Raw genomic sequence first — 24,045 nt, forward strand, 5'->3', positions numbered from 1 at the left:
GGTGTCTAATAGTGCTGTACACCAGCCTCGCTGAGTCCTGTGGTTTGAGTTTTCAGACCGTTTTTTTACTATTGATGTCCCAAATGATGGTGCTCTTCTATGTCCTATGGGACCTGCACTTATTGACAGAGTGGGGACCTCCTAACCCTCTTTATGCCTGGTGAGAAGGCCACCAGCAATCAGCATCCAGGCAAAGGAATAATTGTGTTTGTACCTCACTCCAGTCCATACTGTATTGTGGAATGGGAATAAATGGAGAGTTGTGAGTCACGCTTGTCATAAATTTTGATGTAGGATATGACATCCAAATATATGACATCCAGATGTCAGAATGAAAGCAGAGGTGAACATGAAGGTTTCTATTCATTTCTATAGGAGACATCAAAACAGCTATGCAATAATGAGACTGGCTTCTATCAATCATTTTTGGCATATCCTACAGATATGCCTTAAAGGGGACCTTGCACCAAATTTTTCATGTTGAACTGGAATTTAGTAATGTAATGGCTACTGAACAGAATAAAATGTTTTGTTTTCATTTTTTAAATTTGTCAATTATCAGAGTGTTTTCACTGGGGGCATGTACTTCTTCCCCTGTATATTGTTGCCCAATCATAAGCAGGGAGTAACACACAGGAGAACAAGAACAAGCCTCTGAATAGCTCAGAGCAGGCTACTCCTGTGTGAGATGTAAGGAAACAGTTCTTGTCTTTTGGGCAAACATCATACATGATTAAAAACTGCTGAGAGTAGTGACCAGATGACTAAGGGTCCCGTCTCACTTAGCGACGTACCAGCGATCCCGACGATAGGACCTGGTTAGGATCGCTGGTGCGTCGCTACCTGGTCGCTAATAAGCTGCCAAACAGGTTAGTTACCCACTGTTTACCCTGGATACCAGCTTCCAGCGCGAGCATGCAGGTATCCAGGGTAAACAGCATGTAACTAAGCGCGCGCAGCGCTTAGTTACCCGCTGTTTACCCTGGATACCAGCTCCCAGCGTCTGCTTCCAGAGCTGGGAGCTCACTGATCGTTGGTCTCTTGCTGCCACACGCAGCGATGCATGCTGGCCAGCGGGGGACCAACGATCAAAAAATGGCCCAGGACATTCCTGCATGATCGGCGATATCCGGCGGGGGGGCGGTCGCTGATGCATGCCACACACAGCAAGATCACTGTTGCGCCACAAAATCGGTGACGCTTCAGCGATCTCGCTAGGGTTCTCGCTATGTGAGAAGGGGGCTTAAGACCTTTCAGATAAGGTCACAGCAGTCAGTGTGAGGGGATGGGCAGTACAGTTGAGTTTATCTGTGTTACAATACAAATCATTCTATTTGCTCTCCTCTTCTCATATAGTACTGCTACATCTGCTATACTGCCCATCCCCCCACACTGCCTGTCCAGAGTTGAAAGCTTAATGATGCCAGTAATCACACTTACTGTATGTCTGTTGTGCTCATGGCAATTTGTAATGGCTATGCAGTGAGAGCGGAGCAGGCTCATTACATGTCACATAGAAGAAGCTTTTTCCAAGCTATTGTGAGGTGTATTCTTTTTCTCCTGTTGATTTCAGCCTGCTTATGATTGGTCAACATCAGATAGGAGGAAGAAATAGACACCCCTAGTGGGTCCTCTCTGATAACGCCTACTTAGACATAACTGTAAGTAACTTATTAAACGCCAAATATTTTGATTACTAGTATTTTTGCAAAGGAGAGGCAAAATAAAAGAAAAATGTTTTATTCTGCTCGGTAGCCACTATTATATTGTGTATCCAGTTCAACATGAAAAAATTGGTGAAAGGTTTTCTTAAATTTTCCATAATAAGAATATCCATTTTATGATTTGTGCAGAAAGTAATGGAATTGGTATGTTGTGAGTTATTTTATTCATAATATATATTTGTTTATTGCTTGGAATAAATTCATAGAACTTGCATGGGTTACAGCTTTGCATAGATGGACACCTGCCAGTGTGAATGCCATTACTGCTAGCTTTCTATAATATACAATTATCATTTTGCAATTTTTGAAGCTGCGGAGAAATGCCATCTCAGCGTTTTCTGACAGTGTTGTTCATGTGTGAACATTACTTGGAGCTTTTTGATGGACATTCTGTTGCTTTGTCTGCACATTGCTCATCCAACATTTTATCTTTCTATAAGACAAGGAGTTTAACACTTTCATACATTTACCGTACATATAGACTTATGTAAAAGCATATTGTCCCATGTTGTCCATGAAAAATGCCGACGATTTGATTTATTTGATGACAATTGTCCATAATACTCTTGAAAAAAAGAAAAGAATGAATCAATAATGAGATGCCATCATCTGTGATGTAAAATGATTGTTTTAGCATTCCATTATCATATCCATGCCATCATTTCACAATGTAGATTTATGGAATCTGCTCATCTTCATTGTGAATATACAGTATATATGCATGAACACAATTGACATGAAAATATCATGATGTAAATATTATTTCAGTAGATTTTTTTCATTGTATGCTTGCTCTCTGGTCCCTCAACTATTATATATGTTGAATGAAGTCACCCTTTGAAGCTCTCCGTCTTTTCCCTCCCTCCAATACCAGTTCAGCTCCCACATCCTCCTTATTCCTCACAGCGGGTTATTTCGCTGAGAGTCAGGGTTTTTTTATGCTGTCTTTCTGATTAATTCCCTTGGTCAATAGAAGATTGGCTTTCTGTGGCTGCGTAAGACACACTGAGTTGTGCTGAGGCATCCCCCATTCACTGCACTGCCGAGAGAGCGAAGGCATACTCCACTTTAACTCCAAAGAGGTTTCCGCTTCTTCCTCTGCCACAATGATTGTCAGCACTCAACAGAACCTTGGGACAGAGCTGGTCAGTATATATGAAGATACAATGACTTATATAGTGGGATGGTTGGAGATGTATGAAGACTTAAATGAATAGTAATAGAGCACCTGCAGCATAGGGATACATGTGTGGCTGAAATTGCTAACTGCATGTCTGATATCTTGACTTCTACATGGGGTGCACCTTTTAGATAAACAGTAAAACTTCTTTGATATGACCACCCGAAATTGCATTGAAAAGAGGTGTTCTAGGTCGGGTGGTCTTCCCAGTAGGGATCATATATGGTAAAGCTAAAAATCTGGTCTCGACAGTGGGGTGATTTTCTCAAAAAGGAGAGGATTCATTGTATGAATAAATAACTTAAGTGTCCTGTATCAGCCTGGCATGGCCCCCAGATTCATCAGGTTAATTTATCTACTGGAGATTTATGTATTTTTTGACAACTGTGTCCTTTCTTATTGATTGTGGATTTTGGATAAGTATACAGTCTGCGTTCCAGAACTAGACTAAGGGAATTCCTCTTCATATTAGCTTAGACTCACCCTCCTAACCGGGGCAAACACCTCCTATTTTACTGCAGCCTTCCCATGATCGCTAAAGATACCAGTGCTAACATATACAGTAGATTGTATGTACTGTATGGATTCCTTCCACGCACCATACACGTCCAGCAGACACTCGGTTCCGCTTTTTCTTTAATAAACAACCTGTAAGTTAGCGGTATCCTGTTGCTGCATAATATCGTACAGCCAACTGTCAGACATAATAATGTCTATTATATACGGCTTCTTGCAGCCAGATGGCAGGATGTTACTCAGATGCATGAAATCCACCGGTGTCTGTTTATGTTTTAATACTGGAGCTAGCAATTAGTAATGGCAGGGCTGCATGTCATTGCTTTGTGCACGTTCCGTTTTTTTTATAGCGTCTGGATAAAGGTGAATTTATCACTCAATTCTTTTCTGCAATTGCAGTCATAGGCAGACATTCGCAGAGCTGTAGAGGGATTAATCAGCATGAATAGCTCGCTTTCTATGGTGTGATATTCAGTTTACAGTCTGGAGCTCAGTAAATGCTCTGCCGGAGCTTACTACCCTTTTATAAGGACATGCATGAGCTTTAAGTGAGACGTTTGGATTTTGTTATCTTGTGTGAAGCAACTGACTATCTTTACTTGAGGCGACTTTTGCTCTGACTGCATATCCTTCAGAGATCATGTAAATCAGTCATGCAGAGATAATAAATCTGAAAATAAATATTAAAATCCGCCTTTCCTGGAAATCATTGGTTAATGGAATTTCACACACACATTAATGTGTAAAGGACATAGTGCATGAGGCCAAAAAAAGATATCCATTTCAGAGTTTTATCCTGCAATGTTGATCCAGAAGAAGGCACAGCTCCCGCGTGCATACACCAAATTTCTTCTCCATCCTAACCCAAAGTATGGCAAACAGAATAAAATTCTGGATCAGTGACCCGACTTAAGAAATATAGTACCCATAACTTGTCATTTTAGTAAATCTCAAGGACTTGTCTACGACTTAACAATTGATCTCTACTTTGGATGGGTTAACAATATGAGATTGGTGATGGTCCCATACTCAGCACCCCTACTGATCAGTTGAAAACCATTACAACAGAGTCTGAACTGAGCAATGTACAGTGGTGAAAAAAGTATTTAGTCAGCCACCAATTGTGCAAGTTCTCCCACTTAAAAAAGATGAGAGAGGCCTGTAATTGACACTGAAAAATAAATTCTTGCCAAATCAGACAAGGTGATTTTCAGGATTTGTTTTCTCATTTTGACTCTTAGTTGTGGTCTACCTATGATGTCAATTACAGGCCTCTCTCATCTTTTTAAGTGGGAGAACTTGCACAATTGGTGGCTGACTAAATACTTTTTTTCCCCACTGTACATTTCTTAGTGACCGCTGTCGAGTACTGCAGATTATTTCCCATTCACTTGAATATCAGAGTGCGGTGCTTGGTAGTGGCCATGAGGTATTGTACTGGGCTGCTTTTTTTCTGTCCCATACATTGCTTAATTCCAGTTTTTAACTGCTTAGTAAGGGTACCAGGTTTCAAACTTAGACCAATCTCATATTGATGATCTAATCTATGGAAATGTTAACCATTGTTTGGCCTTGGAAAACCGCTTTAAGTAAAGCCCCCGTTACACACTGCGATATCGCTAGCAATATCCCTGGAAAGTCACCGATTTTGTGACGTTGCAGCGATATTGCTAGCGATATCGCTGCATGTGACACTTACCTCCGACCGGCTCCCCCGCTGGTTATCGCTGATCGCGCGAGAAGCTCCTGGATCATTTCTTGTCGGTCACTTCCTGCTGGGCTTCCTGTGGTGCCGATAAGCGACGCGTGGACCTGGGCGGGAGGACGCAGGATCGCCGCGTCTGACAGGTAAGTAGCGACCCCCGACCCCAGCGATGTCGCTGGTGAGATCTGCCTGTGTGGCAGCTCACTAGCGACCACCTTGCGATGCACCAGCGATCCTGACCGCGTCATATCGCTGGTCAGGATCGCTGGTGCATCGCTAGGTGTAACGGTACCCTAAAGCTCACCCCATGCACCTAGATTCATAGTATCATTATTCTTACAGTAAGGAAATTCTCTTGTATGTTGGTTTAGAAACCTTCTTTCCTCTAGGTACTTTATAGTAGTTCCCCCTAGTTATAGGTACAATTGTAAGTATTAAAAGATCATGAAATCTCCCTGAATTGATCTTTGATATACAGTTACGGCCACAAATATTTGGACATTGACACAAGTTTTGCCATTTTAGTTGTTTATTCACGATACAGTTGTATAATCGATGTGGGCTTAAAGTGCAGACGCTCAGCTTTAAGTTGTGCTTATTCACAACCTAATTAGAGTAACAGTTTAGGAATTACAGCTCTGTAATATATAGCTGAATCTTTTTAAAGGAACTAAAAAGTAATTTGACAATTATCTCAAAAGCTCTTTAATGGTCTGCATGGGCTTTTGCTTAATTAATCCATCATCAATTAAGCACGTAAAAGGTAAGGAGCTGATTCCAGGTGTGGCATTTGGAAACTTTTGATATGAATCCACAACATGCGGTCAAAGGAGCTCTCAATGGAAGAGAAACAGATCATCATTAGGCTGAAATATAAGAATAAATCAATTAGAGAGAGAGCAGAAATGTGAGGCGTAGCCAAATCAACAGTTTTGTAAATTCTGAAAAAAGAGTGCACTGGTGATCTTGGAAACTCACAAAGGACTGGAAATCCATGGAAGATAACAGTGGTGATTGACCGCAGAATCCTTTCCACGGTGAAGAAAAACCGCTTCACAAAATCCACCCAAGTGAAGGACACTCTCCAAGAAGTAGGAGTTTCAGAATCTAAGTCTACCATAAAGAGAAGACTTCATGAGAGCAAATACAGAGGGTTTACCACAAGGTGCAAATCATTAATCAGCTTTAAAAATAGAAAGGCCAGGTTAGACTTTGCAAAAAAAAATCTAAAGATGCCAGTCCAGTTAGGAAAAGCATTCTTTAGACAGATGAAACTAAGATAAACCTGTACCAGAATGATGGGAAGAAGACAGAATGGAGAAGGCTTGGAACAGCTTATGATCCAAAGCAAACCAAATCCTCTGTAAAACATGGTAGAGGCAACATGACGGCATGGGTGTGCATGGCTCCCAATGGCACTAGTCACTAGTGTTTATTGATGTGAATGAAAAAAGAAGCAGCCAGATGAATTCTGAAGTGTACATAGCTATAGTCTCTGCTCAGATTCAACCAAATGTAACAAGGTTGATTGGACGGCACTTCGAAGTAAATATGGGCAATGACCCAAAACATACTGCAAAAGAAGTCCAGGAGATTAAGGCAAAGAAGTGGAATATTCTGCAATGGCCAAGTCAATCACCAGATCTCAACCCCATTGAACAGTCATTTCACATACTTAAGACAAACCTTAAGGCAGAAAGACAAAGTTGTGGCAAAGTATCACAAAGGAGGAAATCCAGCTTTGGTGACGTCCATGGCCTCTAGACTTAATTCAGGCAGTTATTTACTGCAAAGAGTATTCTATAAAGTATTAAAAATGAACATTTATTTATGGAAAAGTTAATTCATCCAATTACTTTTGAGCCCCTGGAATGAGGGGGCTTTGTAGAAAAATTATTGCAATTCCTAAACATTTCTCAAAGTATTTTTGTTCAAGCCATTGATTAAACTTGAAAGTCTACACTTCAATTTCATATCAGTTGTTTCATTTCAAATAAAAATAGTGGCATGTAGTGCGCAAATCACAAAGATTTAACCACTGTCAAAATATTTCTGGAACTAACTGTATTTATATCTAGTTATTATGTCAGCTCTGAATTGTCTTTTTTCCTAAAACAAATAACCCTAGTTTTTCTGAGTAATATGCTACACAAATTTTATGAATTACTTTGGTTGCCTGCCTTTGAACCTTCCAAAGCTATATTATACCTTATTATGACTTTCCTGTGCATTAGTGTCCTAATGGTGCACAATAATGTACTATAGTATATGATCTCATTGCTATTTTCTAAAAAGATAGAACTATGTTGCCACTGCATCTATGTCCATTTTGAATCACTCCATGATCTTTATGAATGTCAAAATGTCTTTCAAGAATTCCTTATTTTAAACTCAATAGGTCAGAAAATCCAAAAGAAGTGCAACAAATGATCCGCACCGCCGTAGCACCTGTTTCAAAGCAACTATGTCCAGTATGGAAATGCTGTAGGCATATATGCCCGGACTATCGGGTGCCAACCCAATGAAGGAAAAGCCAAAAGAAAATGTCCATATGAAAAGAGCAAAAATAGGTGGCACTCACTGTCCCATAAAATCCATTTTATTGAAGTGGTTAAAACTTGCAAGTCAGGGGAGTCACATGTGGAACATGCTGGACGACGGCCGTTTTGCGCAAATGCGCTTCTACAGGTCCTGCAGTAGGGAGGAAGTGACGGGGTCATGTACCTGACGCAGGTGAGGTTTGAGGGTCTTCAAAGAAATTTCACATTTGAAGGACAATAAAGAATTTGCTATTGAATGAAAAAAATTTTTTCTAAAATGTTCACAGGACTTACTGAATTTGGCATTGAAATAAAATATCAAAAATTATTATGAGATGAACATGAATTTGAAGAGAACAAAGGAAGAATTAAAATCCAGATTAGCGGAGAATCAGTGGTCACTCTTCAATAAAAACTGGATAACAAATTAGTATCCATTCAGACTGAGATCAAGCAGAGAAAACATGATAACGTTATAAAAGACAGAGGGGGTTTTGATTCAGGACATGTCTTCTTCTGGAATAAGAATAAACAGGCTCACAAAAATTTAAAATCATACAGGTCCAGGGGCACATATAGCTAAAGAATCAGGAGAGAGTATCTGACAACAGACTCCGATTCTAGGGAAAATGAGGACATGTCAACCCCTAATAATCCCTCTACTTCTTCCACATTAGGTCAGCTGATACTGTGTTGCCCCCTTTAGGTGAAGAATGCGCAGAGGCGGCAAGAGGAAGAAACGCCGCCTTCAAAAACCGCAAGAGAAAGCAGGTCTCATGGAGGTAGAGACTGTGGAAAGTTCCACTGATGTCATGGTCATCAATCTTACGGCCTATACCCTGAATGTGGCACATCACTCAGTTCTTTCAAAAGGGCTGAGATTTTGTATACCGGACGATTTGAAAGACTTTAAAATAGGCTTGTTCAAGGCAGTTTGGAAAATTCATATGCAAAAATCGTTTGTCTCTTCCCAACAGTTGACTGTACCTGAGTTTGAGGGAGATATTGCTAGTCACATTGGCCCTTTGGGGCTTGTAATAGAGGGTAAGGATGAAGACACACTATCCCATGTTAGAGAAGATGCTAAGTTGCTACTAAGTCTTACTGTGGCCCCTGAAGTCAGTAGGGGGATCCTCCAAAAAATTCTTAGGGTGAGTTAAGTAATCTTATATGCCCTCCCCCCGTGTCCTCGGGAAATGTGATAGATGTGTTTGAAGAGCAAATAGTCAATTACTCTACCCAAAGTTGCCATCTAATTTAACTATCGCAGAGAAGCGAGCTTTGTCTGACATACAAGGATGGTCTGATACCGTCATCAGAGCTGCCGATAAGGGTGGCAATGTAGTTCTATTATCCAAAGAGCAATATCTCTCGGAGGCATTGAGACAATTATCTGATGATAGCACTTATTGTAAACTGCAGCAGGATCTGACGTATAAATGTAAAAATGAGTTGCGTACATTTCTTAGGAAGCAAGTGGAGAGAGAGTTGATATAAAAAAAGAAAGCAGAGAAGTTACTGCCGGAGTTCCCCCAGAAACCCTATTGGTATCATATTCCAAAGATGCAAATCATTAACTTCCCCACCAGGTCATCCAATCGTGTCTGGGATAGGGTCTCTCACTGAGCCCCTGTCCCAGTACATGGATTGTTTACTCCTCCCCTTACTCCAGGACATCCCTTCATATGTAAAGGATACTAATGATTTTCTTAATTCCTTACTTAAATTTTCTTGGCAAGAAGGTTTCTCTTTCATCTTGATAGACATAGAGAGCTTGTACACCAGAATACCACAGAGTGACGGTGTGAATGCCATCAGGGGCATTTTGGCGATTACGGACACAAGTGAGGATTTTGTTAATTTTGTTAATTTTTGTTAATTTTGTTTGTGGGGGCAAAGATTTTATTTTGTAGCATAATGCTTTCAAATTCATGGATACGTGGTACCATCAGCGAATGGGGTACCGCGATGGGGACTCCCGTAGCATGCACTTTCGTGAACTTGTTTTTGGCTTCTTTTGAGGAGAGGTATATTTATTCTTTCCACAATCAGCTTTTGAAACATATTAGGCTGTATTTTAGGTATGTGGATGACGTGTTCATGGTGTGGGATGGTTCTCGGCATGCGTTCCACAATTTTGTGGAGTATCACAACCTATCCAACACCATGAACATGAGATTCACATCCATTTTTTGGGGGATCTTCCCTGGTATTTTTGGGTGTCAGCCTTCGGGTAGAACAAAGAGTTCTTAGCACAGAGGTATACCGAAATCCATCTTCCACTAACGCCCTGTTGCATTTTGATAGTGCTCATCCTTACTATACAAAATGTTCTTTGCAATACAGTCAGCTTTTGAGGCTCAAAAGAATTAATAGTGTCCCTAGTGATTTTGAAAACCAATCTGCTGAACTGTATCACAAATATATTAAGAGAGGGTATCCTGAATCTGTATTGGATGCAGCCCTTGAAAGGACTGTTAATCCAACACAGGATGATTTGCCCAGAAAAAATAAGGGTAAAAGGTTTGTTTTTAGTTTTTAAATACTGTCCCATGGATAGATGCATTCGTTCTGAGATTAGGAAGAATTGTCACATCTTAGAAAAAGATGCTGAGTTTTCAGAGATAGTGGCAAGGGGTCCTTTAATTGCATGCAGACGTGCATCTAATTTGAGAAATATCCTGGTGCACAATTGTATGCTAAATGAGCCGAATGACTTTATAAGATCAGGAGTCCCAAAAGGGAACTTTAGATGTGGGCATTGCTCTTTTTGTTCATTTCATATTACGGGTCACTCTTTATAAATTGGCTCTATAATGCATTGGGTTAAAGATTTCATTTTATGTAGAAGAATTAAGTAGTATATGTTTTGCTCTGCCCGCGCAAGTTTTTTTTACATTGGCAAAACAATCTGTCCATTTTTTGTGAGGTTCCGTGAGCATTTTAATTCTATTCATTCAGGAATAGGTGTTCTGCGATTGATTAAACACATGAGGGAATACCACGGAAGAAATCCAGAGGCGCTGCCTTTTGCTGGGCTAGAGTGAGTAGTCTTACCGGCTCAGGGAGGCGACCTGCATAGGCTCCTTCTTAGAAGGGAATTGAAATGGATTATGCGCACACGAGTGCTGGAAGCAACAGGCTTTAATGATTGGATGTGTCTGTATTTCTATAACTTTTTGTTCTGCAAGTTGTTTGATTATGTTATGTATCTCATATGCCATTTTTTAAATGTTTTGTGTATTTATTCTTGTTCACATTTGCTGTATGTTTATTGCACACTTGGGCAGTTCATGATTTGCCCGCACTAGGGAGTAGGTGGGACAGGGGGTGGTGCCTCACCTGCGTCAGGTACATGATCCTGTCACTTCCTCCCTACTGCAGGACCCGTAGAAGCTCATTTGCACGAAACAGCCGTCATCCAGCATGTTCCACATGTGATCCCCCTCCCTTGCATGTTTTAACCACTTCAATAAAATGGATTTTATGGGACGGTGAGTGCCACCTATTTTTGTTCTTTTCATATGGACATTTAAACTCAATAGGTGACTGTTACATGGGATCCTAATAGTTGACTGCTTTACTGTTTCATTGCTATAGGACATGTGATATATTGGCTCAGTAGTCCACATCCCACCGGGACAACATTTGCAAGGAGTTTGTATGTTCTCCCTGTATTTGTGTGGGTGTGTGTGTACATTATCATGCTTCTGATTTCAAACCCTTGATTCTGTGTTCTGTGGTCTGCATCTCTTTCCACTGAGCCACAACAGATACACTTTTTCTTTGGGTGTTTCAGTTCTGTAATTTTTGTTTCTGTTGGTTTTGGGCAACAGGTGTTTTTCATTTTTTCTGTCCTATCACCTTTAGAGTACAGCTTTAAATACCTTTCCCTACTGGTGTTTCTTGCTGGTGATAAACTATGTTTGATTCATTCACTTAGCTGTAGTTTGTGTTGCTTGCAGTTGTTTTGCGTGTGATTCCTTCCTCCCTTAGGAAACTCTACTCTAGCGATCCTAGGAGGTGCTAAGGTTATTCAGGGTAAGCCGCCTTTGAATGAGTGCGCCATTGCATTACCTTAGTGTGCCAACCTCTGCTGTCAGGCAGGGACAGACCAGGGTCAGAGAAATGTTTTTCCTATTATGAACAGTCTAGTCTGAACAGGGGCCTGTCAGGTTCAGATATTTCTCTCCCTGTTTGTACTTTACCTTTGTGAATGTGCTTTGGCAGTCATAATATTATCACTAGCCCACTAGATTTGTTGTGTGCCAAGAAGTCATCATGGACGGCCTGATTGCACAGTTGCGGCTTTGTTTTTGGAAGTGGCAGACATCAAGCAGCTACAACAGCTTGCATTTTCCACTGCTCCACAGGTTATACTCCATCCTAATCGGTCATTTGAGCCTAAGGTAAAATTACCAGACTGTTTCAATGGGGTCCGAAGTACATTTTCTTTCTTTTTTGCTTCATGTAAATTGTATTTTCATCTCCATTCTACCTCGTTCAGGGAAGAGCGTCAACGCTGTGGTATTGTTCTGTTGCTTTGTGGAGATCCTCAGGTTTGGGCATTTTCTTTGCCTGTGGATTCTCCAGTGTTTTCCTCTGTTAACACTTTTTTCTCTGCTCTGAAGCTCATTTATGATGACCCAGATAAAGTTGCAGTTGCTGAATCAATGATTCATAGGTTGGTTCAGGGAAATCGTAAAGAAGAGGACTACTCCTCTCAGTTCAGACATTGGGCAGTGGAATGATCCAGTTTTCTGCAGTCAATTCTACTTGGGTATCTCTAGTTAAATACGTGATATGGTGGTTTATAGTCCTTCTCCGCTGTCCTTGGATGAGGCCATGTCTCTGGCGGTACACCTGGAACAACATCTTAGGGATAAGGAAGGAAGCATTTGAGGCTGTTTCTGTGATTAATCCCTCTCATCCTATTGTGGCAGGTGAACCCGTGCAAATTTGGCCCTGTAGAGAGTTTAAGGAGGGAATTGTAATGAATTTCTAAAAGGTGAAGAGGATATAAAGAAAGAAACATTAACAGTTTGAAATTATCTCTCATGTGTACTACTGGTTGTTTTTTACAAGTATGTTTGGCTACCAAATGTGGAGTTATTGTTACCTCTGCATTTGTTGACTTACTTTCTGCCTTAGATCTCATTGACATTGATTTTTCTATTGAGTGTGGATACACAGTGTCACCCCTCGGTCATCCTGTTCAAGCATCAGCAATTGATAATTCTTGTTTTTTCAATTTAATGTGTAACTCCCTGGCATCTATGGGATCTCTCCTTCCAGAATCTATTCAAGATTTTGAGGACATTTCTGAGACAGAATGTGAAGTTCTTGCTCGGCATAGGTCATATGATTGTGCTATTGAAATTATCCCATGAGCCAAATTTGCTGTATCTCATCTGTTTAATCTCTCTCTTTCGGAAAGAGATAACTTGAAAGTGTACATTCGGAAGATTCTCTCCAAGGGTCACATAAGGCCTTCCACTTTACCATTAACTGTGGGATTTTCTTTTTTAAAAAAGCAGATGGAGGTTTGTATCCTTGTTTGAATTTTTGAGAGTTTAATAAGATTTCTGTACATAACCCATAGCCATTACCTTTTATTCCTGATCTTTTTATTTAACTAGCGGGGGGTCCAAGTGGTTTTCTAAACTGGATCTGAGGGAGGCATATAACCTTATTCGTCAAGGTGATGAGTGCAAGACTCCCTTCAGTACTTCTGAAAAGGACTGGTTTCAGGTTTTCGCGGGCCCTGGGCACAGTTAAGAAATATAGATATAGTACAATGCCAAAGATTTCACTTACTTCTTATATTATATGAGTGATATCTATTGTAAATTCTACAATAGCTCAGAAACCGACAATCTTTGCAGTCCACAGTGCATGCCCTGTGGGGATTCAAAAGTCAAACAGAGTGACTGCAGACTTTTCATTTTAGACTATCCATACAGTATTATGGTCACCACATAGTCTTCCATACAGTATTATGTGCACCACATAGTTGTAGTTCTCCATACAGTATTATGGGCACCACATAGTCCTCCATACAGTATTATGGGCACCACGTAGTCCTCCATACAATATTATGGGCACTTCATAGTCCTGCATACAGTATAAGGCTGTGTGCACACGCTGCGGATTTTGCTGCGGTTCCGCAGCGGTTTTGGCCGCTGCGGACCCGCAGCAGTTTCTGCTGCGGTGTACAGTACAATGATTCCCTATGGGAATCAAAAACCGCAGTGCAGACGGTGCGGAATTTTCCGCGCGGATTATCTGCGGTTTTCAATCCGCAGAAAGAATTGACATGTCAATTCTTTCTGCGGATTCTCCTGCGGTTTGCCATCTCCTCCATTGTCTTTTGACCTGCGGTTTCACCTGCGGATTGTACAAAATCCGCGCGGATGAATCCGCACCTTTTCCGCAGCGTGTGCACACAGCCTTATTGTCACTGTTGTGAATTCTCTCTCTGGCTTCTCTCTGGTGATTACTGAAGATAGTGGAGCTGGTCAGATTGAGAGTTCTCTTTCTGGGCTCCCTCTGGTGGTTACTGGAGGTAGTGTAGCTGATCTGATTGACAGAGGCTTGCCACCTGATGATGAAGAAGACGATTGGAGTTCTGCAGTTTCTGATTGGGATTTAAGACAGCTGACTCCCTCTATTCCTGCTGGTGATTTTCTTCCTGTGCCTCCTGAGGTCTGATGTCTCCTGCTCTTTCACTGCATGTTCAGCTAAGTGGTTCATTTGCTATTCTGCTAGCTCCAGCTGGGGCTGTGCTGAATCACCGCCCATATGTTACTGCATGTGCCAGTTTGTTTTGTCCCCTTTTGTATTGGTCTCTTTTTGCTTTGCTTTCAGAATATACCAGAGTGCTGATATAGGGGGGCGAAGTCGTGCGACTTCAGTGTTTTGTGCATCAGACGTGTTGGACTTTTTGCAGGGTTTTTTGCGTGATTGTAGACAGTGTCTTTCCTTTCCTGTCCTGTCTAGTCAGTGTGGACCCCATCGTTTGCTCAGTCTATTTTTCTGCCTGCGTTTGTGTTTTCATCTTGTCTCTCCGACAATATATGTTTGGGGCTATCTATTCCTTTGGGGTCTGCTCCAGGGCAGTTTAGATTTCCCCTTTCTTGCTTTAGGCTTAGTTAGCTCTCCGGCTGTGCCGAGGCATCTAGGATCATCGTAGGTATGCTTCACGGCTACTGCTAGTTGTGTGGACAGGATCAGGGGTCTGCATCTGCTTAGTTACCAACCTCTCTGGTTTTCTCCTCGGTGACCCATTCATAAGAGGGCACCATGTATCCATATATAGCTCCATACACTATTATGTACCCCATATATTTCTCCATACAGTATAATGGGCCCCATATAATGCTCCATACAGTATATTGGCAACATATTTTGCACCATACAGAACAATGTGCCCCATATGTTGGTCCATACAGTATAATGGGTACCATATAATGCTCCATACAATATAAAGGGCCCCACATATTGCTCCATACAGTATCATGGGCCCCATACTATGCTTCATATAGTATAATGGGCCCCATATAATGCTCCATACAGTATATTGGCCCTATGTAACACTCCATACAGAATAATGGGCCCTTGTTGTGAATTTACTTTCTGGCCTACCTCTGATTACTGATGAAGGTAGTGGAGATGGTTATATTGACAGAGGGGTCGCGAGTTCTCTTTCTGGGATCCCTCTGGTGGTTACAGGAGGTAATGGAGCTGATCTAATTAACAGAGGCCTGCCACCTGATAATGAGGAGGACGATTGGACATTGGGAGTTTCTGACTGGATTTAAGACAGCCGACTCCCTCTATCCCTGCTGGTGATTTTTTTTCTGCTTCCTGAGGTCTTAGTTTCCAGCTCTTGCATGCTCAAGCTAAGTGTTCTTTTGCTATTGTTCACATTTGATGTGGTTTTGTCTATTTCAGTTTTGTGTGGTCAGCCAGCCCCGGCTGGGCTGTGCTGAATTTCCATTCTTATGTTACTGTTTGTGCCAGTTTGTTTTTGTCCCTTATTAGATTGGCCTCTCTTTGCTCTGCTTTCAGAATATACCAGAGTGCTGATATAGTGGGCGAAGTCTAGTGACTTCAGTATTTTTTCTATCAGATGTGTTGGGCATTTTTTGCAGGTTTTTTTGCGTGATTGCAGTCAGTGTCTTTCCTTTCCTGTCCTGTCTAGTTAGTTTGGGCCCCATCTATTGCTCAGCCTATTTTCCTACCTGCATTTGTGTTTTCATCTTGTCTCACTGACAATATATGTTTGGGGGCTATCTATTCCTTTGGGGTCTGCTCTGGGGCAGTTTAGATTTCCCCTTTCTTGCTTTAGGCTTATTTAGTTCTCCAGCTGTGTCGAGGCGTCTAGAATCATCATAGGTACGCTCCATGGCTACTGCTAGTTGTGTGGATAGGATCAGGGGTCTGCAATCCGCTTAGTTACCAACCTCTCTGGTTTTCTGTGGTTTAGCTTGGTCTTGCTTTCCTCCTCGGTGACCCAATCATAACAGGGCCCCATATAATGCTCAATACAGTATAATGGGCCCCATATAATGCTCTATACAGTATAATGGGTGCCATATACAGTAATGCTCCATTCAGTATAATGGGCTCCATATAATTCTCCATAAAGTAAAATGGACCCCATATAATGTTCCATACAATATAATGGACCCCATATATTGCTCCATGCAGTATATAATGGCATTATGTAATGCTCCATACTGTATAATGGACCCCATTTATTGCTCCATTCAGTGTATAATGGCCCCATGTATTGCTCCCATCTCCTCAGCATCTCCAGACTCTCTGTAATGCTCAGCAGAGGGCACGCTATACTGACATCATAAGGCCCTCTGCCCTGAGACATTACAGAGAGTCTGAAGATGCTAAGGAGACTGGAGTTGTGGGGAACGGGGAGGGGTGAGTATTTGAGGAGGGCCGGTGCCAACACTGGCATTGCTAAGGACATTTAGGGTAAGCCGCCGTCGAGTGGGGTCGCCATCTTAGGGTGCCAACCTCCACAGAGAGGCAGGGTCAGTACAAGGTCAGAGAAGGGTTTTTCCTAGCCTAAACAGGAACCTGGCAGTTTCAGGTATTTGTCTCTCTAGTTTGTATGTTACCTGTGTGAATGTGCTTTGGCAGTCATAACTGTGGGTTTCCTCCAAGTACTACAATTTCCTCCCACACTCCAAAGAGATACTGATAAGAAATTTAGATTGTGAGCCCCAATGGGAACAGCGATGCTGATGTCTGTAAAGCACTATTGAATTATGGGCGCTATAAGTGAGTAAAATAAATACACCTGCACTTTAGTAATGTGATATTATATGTGCTTGGACTGCTCCACAGGGGAACAGAAGAATTCCCGAGTGGGCCCCTGTGCAGGATTAGACCCCATACTTTATGTATGAACAATAGCTGAAATAATACACTTGATTCACTATGTACAGAAAAGGGTATCTCATCATCCATTTAACAAACTATGCAGTATATTATTCTATAGAAGAAAGGAAAATTTATGAATGAAGGTAAAGTAATATTTGTATGTAGTTGAACAGTGGACCCACAGAGTCAATGTTATTAGTGGGACCTTGGCACCCCAGTCCGACACTGGCTATGACAATAGAGAAGTGATATTCTTTTGCAGACTATATTCAATAATTTATATAATTTAGGCAGTAACCAATCTAAGTAAGAATCATACTGTTATGCACCTGTCCCAAATCCGTGCTTTACTTCCCTCATCCTGTTTTGCTAGGCTCTGTTGTGCTTTGCAGATTTCCCAACATGATCCCATGTGAGCATCTACTTGAGCCTATATAAGGCTCACCAATACACACACCTGTGTCTTGGCATTAGCACTTCAGTGGATCTAAAGGCCCCGTCACACTAAACGATGTCCCAGCGATCCCACCAACGATCCGACATGATGGGATCGCTGGGACATCGTTAGACAGCCCCAGTGATCAGGACCAGTGACGCTGGACGCTGGTTTCTAATGTAAATGTCGGGTATCCAGGAGCTGTGCGACTCCTGGATACTCGCTGTTTACCTTGGAAACCGGCGTACATGCTGGTTTCCAAGGTAAACATCGGGTATCTAGGAGCCGTGCGACTGCTGGATACCCGACTTTTACCTTGGAAACCAGCGTGTACGCCGGTTTCCAAGGTAAACAGCGGGTATCCAGGAGTCGCGGCTCCTGGATACCCGACGTTTACATTAGCAACCAGCGTCCAACGTCGCTGATCGCTTGTCTTTCGCTGCCACATGCAGCGATGTGCGCTGGGCAGCGGGAGACCAGCGATCAAAAAATGGCCCAGGCCGCTCGAGCACGATCAGCGATACCCGGCAGGGGGGCAGGTCGCTGATCCCCATCACACACAGCGATCACGTTGGCGAGATCGTTGATGTGTCACAAAATCAGCGATCTCGCTAGTGAGATCGCTAAGTGTGACGGGGCCTTTAGGCTCTGAGTTGCTGTAAGCACTTTGATATGTTCTGCTGCCTGCAGTCTCCTGGACGTTTTGCAACTGCTTAAGGTTTCCAGCTCCCAGGTGCCTACATCCAGTCTCCTGGATGCCTCCTGCTTTCCAGCATCCCAGCTGCGTGTCCGTGGATGGATTGGGTGAGGCTCCTAGTCACGTCCCTTCAGGTCTTCCTTGGGCTTTGGCCCAGTAGTTCCACCACCCAGCCTATTAAAGTAGTCCGACATCGGGTCACCATGGTAACGATTGAGCTCCCACGATGATGTCACGGGGAATCCGATCAGAGACCAGAGGGAACCCCCTCCCTCTGTTTGGCTAAACACCCGTCGATAATCACGCATGCACTGTCCCTGTGCATGCAAAATTGCCAGGATTTACAGTGTACTCCAAGGTTAGGAAGGGGTTAATTTTCTTACTGTACAGAAGTGTGAAGACTGTTGTTTTCTATACAGTGGACCGCAAAAATTGCATGCTTTTAAACTTTTGGGCTAGTATTCAATATATAAAAAGAAGTAACTAAGAGCACCACTTGAATATCAATGGTATTAGGACTGGCGGGACGCATCATAGTAACATAGTAACATTGTAACATAGTTAGTAAGGCCAAAAAAAGACATTAGTCCATCCAGTTCAGCCTATAAAATTCTGTCAGAATAAATCCCCAGATCTACGTCCTTCTAAAGAACCTAGCAATAACTGTAAGATACAATATTGTTACGCTCCAGGAATACATCCAGGCCTCTCTTGAACCCTTCGACTGAGTTCGCCATCACCACCTCCTCAGGCAGGGAATTCCAGATTCTCACTGCCCTAACAGTAAAGAATCCTCTTCTATGTTGGTGGAAAAACCTTTTCTCCTCCAGATGCAGAGAATGCCCCCTTGTGACCGTCACCTTCCTTGGTATAAACAGATCCTCGGAGAGATATTTATATTGTCCCCTTATATACTTATACATGGTTATTAGATCGCACCCCTCAGTCGTCTTTTTTCTAGACTAAATAATCCTAATTTTGCTAATCTCTCTGGGTATTGTAGTTCCCCATCCCCTTTAATATTTTTGTTGCCTTCCTTTTTACCCGCTCTAGTTCCATTATATCCTTCCTGAGCACCGGTGCCCAAAACTGTACACAGTACTCCATGTGCGGTCTAACCAAAGATTTGTACAGAGGCAGTATAATGCTCTCATCATGTGTATCCAGACCTCTTTTAATGCACCCCATGATCCTGTTTGCCTTGGCAGCCGCTGCCTGGCACTGGCTGCTCCAGGTAAGTTTATCATTAACTAGGATCCCCAAGTCCTTCTCCATGTCAGATTTACCCAGTGGTTTACCGTTCAGTGTGTAATGGTGATATTGATTCCTTCTTCCCATGTGTATAACCTTACATTTTTCATTGATAAACTGCATCTGCCACCTTTCGGCCCAAGTTCCCAACTTACCCAGATCCATCTGTTGCAGAATACTATCTTCTCTTGTATTGACTGCTTTACATAGTTTTGTATCATCTGCAAATATCGATATTTTACTGTGCAAACCTTCTAACAGATTGTTAATAAATATATTGAAGAGAATAGGTCCCAACACCAACCCCTGCGGTACCCCACTGGTCTCAGCGACCCAGTTAGAGAATATACCATTTATAACCACCCTCTGCTTTCTATCAAATTATAAAATAATAGTAGGCGTGTTCGCCGCCCACGGTCCACCGTGCAGAGTTGGTACTGTATGCTGCTGCTAAGTAATGGCGGGCGCTCAATATGGCGGTATAACACACGTGGGTTAAACGTCACCCGGTGTGCGCTGGGCGAACTCTGTTACCTCACAGAGCCGCAATAATGCTAATACACAAATGCCGAGCCTGTTCACACTCACAGTGCTCTGGGAGAAGACCGCTCGGTATATGGTCACAGGACTCTGGCCCCAGGACATAGGACCAGCGTCCCTCTAGATCTACCTTGCGTGTGGTGTCGCAGCTGCGAACGCCGCTAACAGAATCCGACTGCCACAAAGTGACAGAGCCTGCCGTGGTATGATGGTGCCTTATGGCATGCGACACTATCGTACGCTAGTGCTGGGAAGTGACGAGCACTTGTGGCTTATGGCAAGCCACTGGCTGGCTCTGACTATGCAACTACCGTATTTTTCGGACCATAAGATGCACTTTTTTCCCCAAAAATTTTGGGGAAAAATGGGGGGCGTCTTATGGTCCAGATGCACTTATCAGGAGACACCATCCGAGACTGATGGGCGGCGATTTGGCAGATGATCGGTGGTGCAGGGGCTCCGCGGCATTGGTGGAAATCCCGGAGCCCCCCGCACATCCATCCCGGGCTGGTGCGGCACTTTTGCAGTTGATCAGCGGTGCAGGGGCTCCGCTGGGATCTCGTCTTCTGAGATCTCACTCTGGGCATGCGCTGCCTCTGGTGGCCATTTTCCTGAAGCTCAATTCAGCATTACAACATTGGAATGCAGAATTGCCATTTGAGGTCTTATTGCCACGGCATCCCAGGCTAGAATGAAGGAGGGGTAGGGAAAAATACCTTATACTTTTGGGCTTGAGTCACTAAAGGGGCAGGCTTGTGACAATCCTCCCCTTTCTCAAAGTACAGATTTGGGTTCTGAAAACTTATAACCATCACATCTGGGCTTGAGAACCTAGCAGAATATCGGCAGAACCATCATTCCTCTTATATTGAAATTAGCTTTGTAATGACATCAAACACTAGCTGTCTATTCCACTCTGTTCAGGAGAAATCCATTTCTCTGGTTCTGTTGGTGCTAGAATTTAGCAAGAACCACTGTGGTGAACCCCGATCAGAGCACATCCCAATATGTCGTTTCCATATCACTATCGTAATCTGGCAGTGTTCTATGACCAAGTGATTAGATTCTCATCATTGTCTAAGAGAGGTCCTCACATGGTGGAAAAAAGACAAAGGAAATTCTTTCTGCTAATTAAGACATTTCTGAGGAAGGAGGGGTTACAGGAAAGAGTGAGTGGATCACACACTGGAGTCTCACGTTGCAAGGAGTGTATGTGGAGAGATGCAGGCAAAGGAAACACAAAGCTGCAATGTGTGACAGGCACACAGGTACAAGAACAGGGGGGTCAAGCCCTCCCCTGTTGTGAATTGACAGAGGTCTGCCACCTGACGATGATGATTGGAAATCTGGGGTTACTGATTGAGAGTATTTAAGTGAGCAGGCTTCCTTCAATTGTTGCTGGTGATTAGTTCTTCCTGTGCAACTTGAGGTCTCCCGCCTGATCCTGCATTTTTCAGCTAAGTTGTTCATTTGCTAATCCTTTGCTTCTGATCTGGTTTTGCCTCTTTTTGCTTTGCTGTGCGGGTTCAGCGTGCTCCCTGCTGGGGCTGTGCTGGACCCCGCTCCATATGTTACAGCTTGTGTCAGTTTGTTCAGTCCCCTGTTATATTAGTCTCTTTTGCTTTGCTGCCAGTTTACACCAGAATGCTGATATAGTGGGGGAGAGGTCATGAGAACTCAGTGTTTTTTGTACATCAGACATGTTGGATTTTCTAGGGCTTTTGCATGATTGCAGACAGTGTCTTTCCTCTCCTATCCTATCTAGACAGTTTATCATAGAATCATAGAATCGTAGAGTTAGAAGGGACCTCCTGGGCAGTCTGGTCCAACCCCCTGCTCAAAGCAGGATTCGCTAAATCATCCCAGACAGATGTCTGTCCAGCCTCTCTTTGAATGACAACTCACCACCTCTCATGGTAGCCTGTTCCACTCATTGATCACTCTAACTGTCAAAAAGTTTTTTCTAATATCTAATCTGTGTCTCCTCCCATGGTTTGGGCCCCATCATTTGCTCAGTCTATTTTCTGCCTGTGTTTGTCCCTCATCTGGTCTCACCGACAATATATGTTTCGGGGCTATCTATTTCTGTGGGGTTATACTCCGGGGCAGTTTCGATTTCACCTTTCTTGCTTTAGGCCTAGAAGATGCAGGATAGGAAAAAAAGTGGTCAGACAATCCGCGCTGCGAATCACTATGAACAATTATCATTACCGTGGTCTTTATTCGACGTATTTCGAAGTTTCACAAAACTCCTTCCTCAGGAAAAAACCACCAGGTGGTCAGTCCCTCGTGGATCTGTGGTTTCTGCAGCAGCAAATCATCCATGCGTATTACAAGCTCCATCTCGTGAGTGTATTATTTTTAAATTGATATACCTACACTGGATAATGCACTATTGCGCTATTTCTCTTCAATAGTATCCCTTGCTTTAGGCCTAGTTAGTTCTCCAGCTGTGTCGAGGCGTCTAGAGCATTGTAGGTACGCTCCACGGCTACTGTTAGTTGTGTCGTTAGGATTAGGGGTCTGCAATTCGCTAAGTGACCAACCTTTCTAGTTTCCTGGTGGCCTAGCCTATTCCTGCCATCCTCCTCGGTGACCTGTTCATAACACTCCCCACTGACAAAGCAGAGCTCAGTATGTGAATAGTAGATTCTGCAATGTGATACTCAGGGGAATCTTACATCATATTTTACATTATCGTTACACTCGGCGAGAACTCGGGCCTCCACCCAGCTTTTTTGGCGGACTTTACAGACCCAATCACAATGCAGGGATTGTCTGCCAGGCAATGAAATGCTGCAGCCATCCTTGTTGTGGTCGTGTAATGATTGGCTGGCTGCACAGCATCATTCAGCTCCGGACTGAGATAGTGTAGGGATAGCTGCTGCCAATATAGGGTCAGAATTGGGGATTTATTAGTTAATGTGGGGTCTACCATCCTAAACTACTCACATCCAGCTAAAGCAACAGTCCTTCTAAGGACTAATTCCGGAGCATATAGGTTCCAGTGTTAGGTAGGCAGGGTAGTGTACGTCACTCTAAACACATCAGTGCAAGGCCTGCAGGCACTGTATGTGTGTATATACATCATTGCATACATCAAGAGGGTCCATTCCCTTCCTGTGCTCTGGTGCTGCTGCTGCTACCTGTAGGATATATTAGCCATATATAGCTTGCCCCAGGTGTAATTGGAATTGGAATACAGGCCACACATTTTTTGGTGTGGTATCTCTGTGGAGCTCATATCTGTGCATGCTCAAAGTTTGGCCAGTTTACAGTGGTTTTCTTTTTTTGTCCTGGCTGTCACTGTAGTTACATACAGCAGTATTTAGCCAAAAGAAAATACAGGCCACACATTTGTCGTAGTGGTATCTCCGTGGCGGCTCATATCTGTGTGTGTTCAAAGTTTTGCCAGTTTACGGCGGTTTTCTTTTTTTGTCCTGGGTGAAACTGTACTTATATGCAGCACTAGTTAGCCCAAAAATAAAAAACAGGGCACACATTTGTCGTAGTGGTATCTCCGTGGTGGCTCATATCTGTGTGTGCTCAAAGTTTGGCCAGTTTACGACAGTTTTCTTTTTTTGTCCTGGGTGAAACTGTACTTATATACAGCACTATTTAGCCAAAAAAAGCTGAAAAACAAAAGAAAATTTGTCGTAGTGGTATCTCCATGTCAGCGCATATCTGTGCGTGCTCAAAGTTTGACCAGTTTACGGCGGTTTTCTTTTTTTATCCTGGCTGTCACTGTACTTAAATACAGCAGTATTTAGCCCCCCCAAAATATACAGCCCACGCATTTGTTGTAGTGGCATCTCCTTGGTAGCTCATATCTGTGTGTGCTCAAAGTTTGGCAAGTTTATGGCAGTTTTCTTTTTTTGTCCTGTGTGATACTGTACTTATATACAGCAGTATTTAGCCAAAAAAAAAAAAAAATTTGTCATTGTGGTATTGCCATGCCAGCTGATATCTGCGCATGCTCAAAGTTTGGCAAGTTTAGGCCGGTTTTCCTTTTTTTGTCCTGGGTGTCACAGTACTGATATACAGCACTAGT

At 42.8% G+C, this 24,045-nt stretch overlaps 1 protein-coding gene across 2 annotated transcripts in view; it reads left to right on the forward strand.

Annotated features, from left to right (window-relative positions):
• The first annotated feature begins 2,702 nt into the window (after positions 1-2,702).
• LOC141076136 (inactive dipeptidyl peptidase 10-like) overlaps positions 2,703-24,045 on the forward strand; it is a 491,503-nt gene continuing 470,160 nt past the window's right edge. For both annotated transcript variants that reach the window (XR_012227421.1, XM_073563456.1), the window contains exon 1: positions 2,703-2,869. Coding sequence is in view for 1 of the 2 variants with exons in the window: in XM_073563456.1 (XP_073419557.1) it covers positions 2,831-2,869 (39 nt within the window). In the remaining variant the exon portion in view is untranslated. The remainder of the gene's footprint in view (positions 2,870-24,045) is intronic.

The sequence above is a fragment of the Dendrobates tinctorius genome, unplaced genomic scaffold (genome assembly GCF_039654945.1).
Source record: "Dendrobates tinctorius isolate UK_male_01 unplaced genomic scaffold, ASM3965494v1 ptg000388l, whole genome shotgun sequence".
In the NCBI taxonomy this organism is placed as follows: domain Eukaryota; kingdom Metazoa; phylum Chordata; class Amphibia; order Anura; family Dendrobatidae; genus Dendrobates; species Dendrobates tinctorius.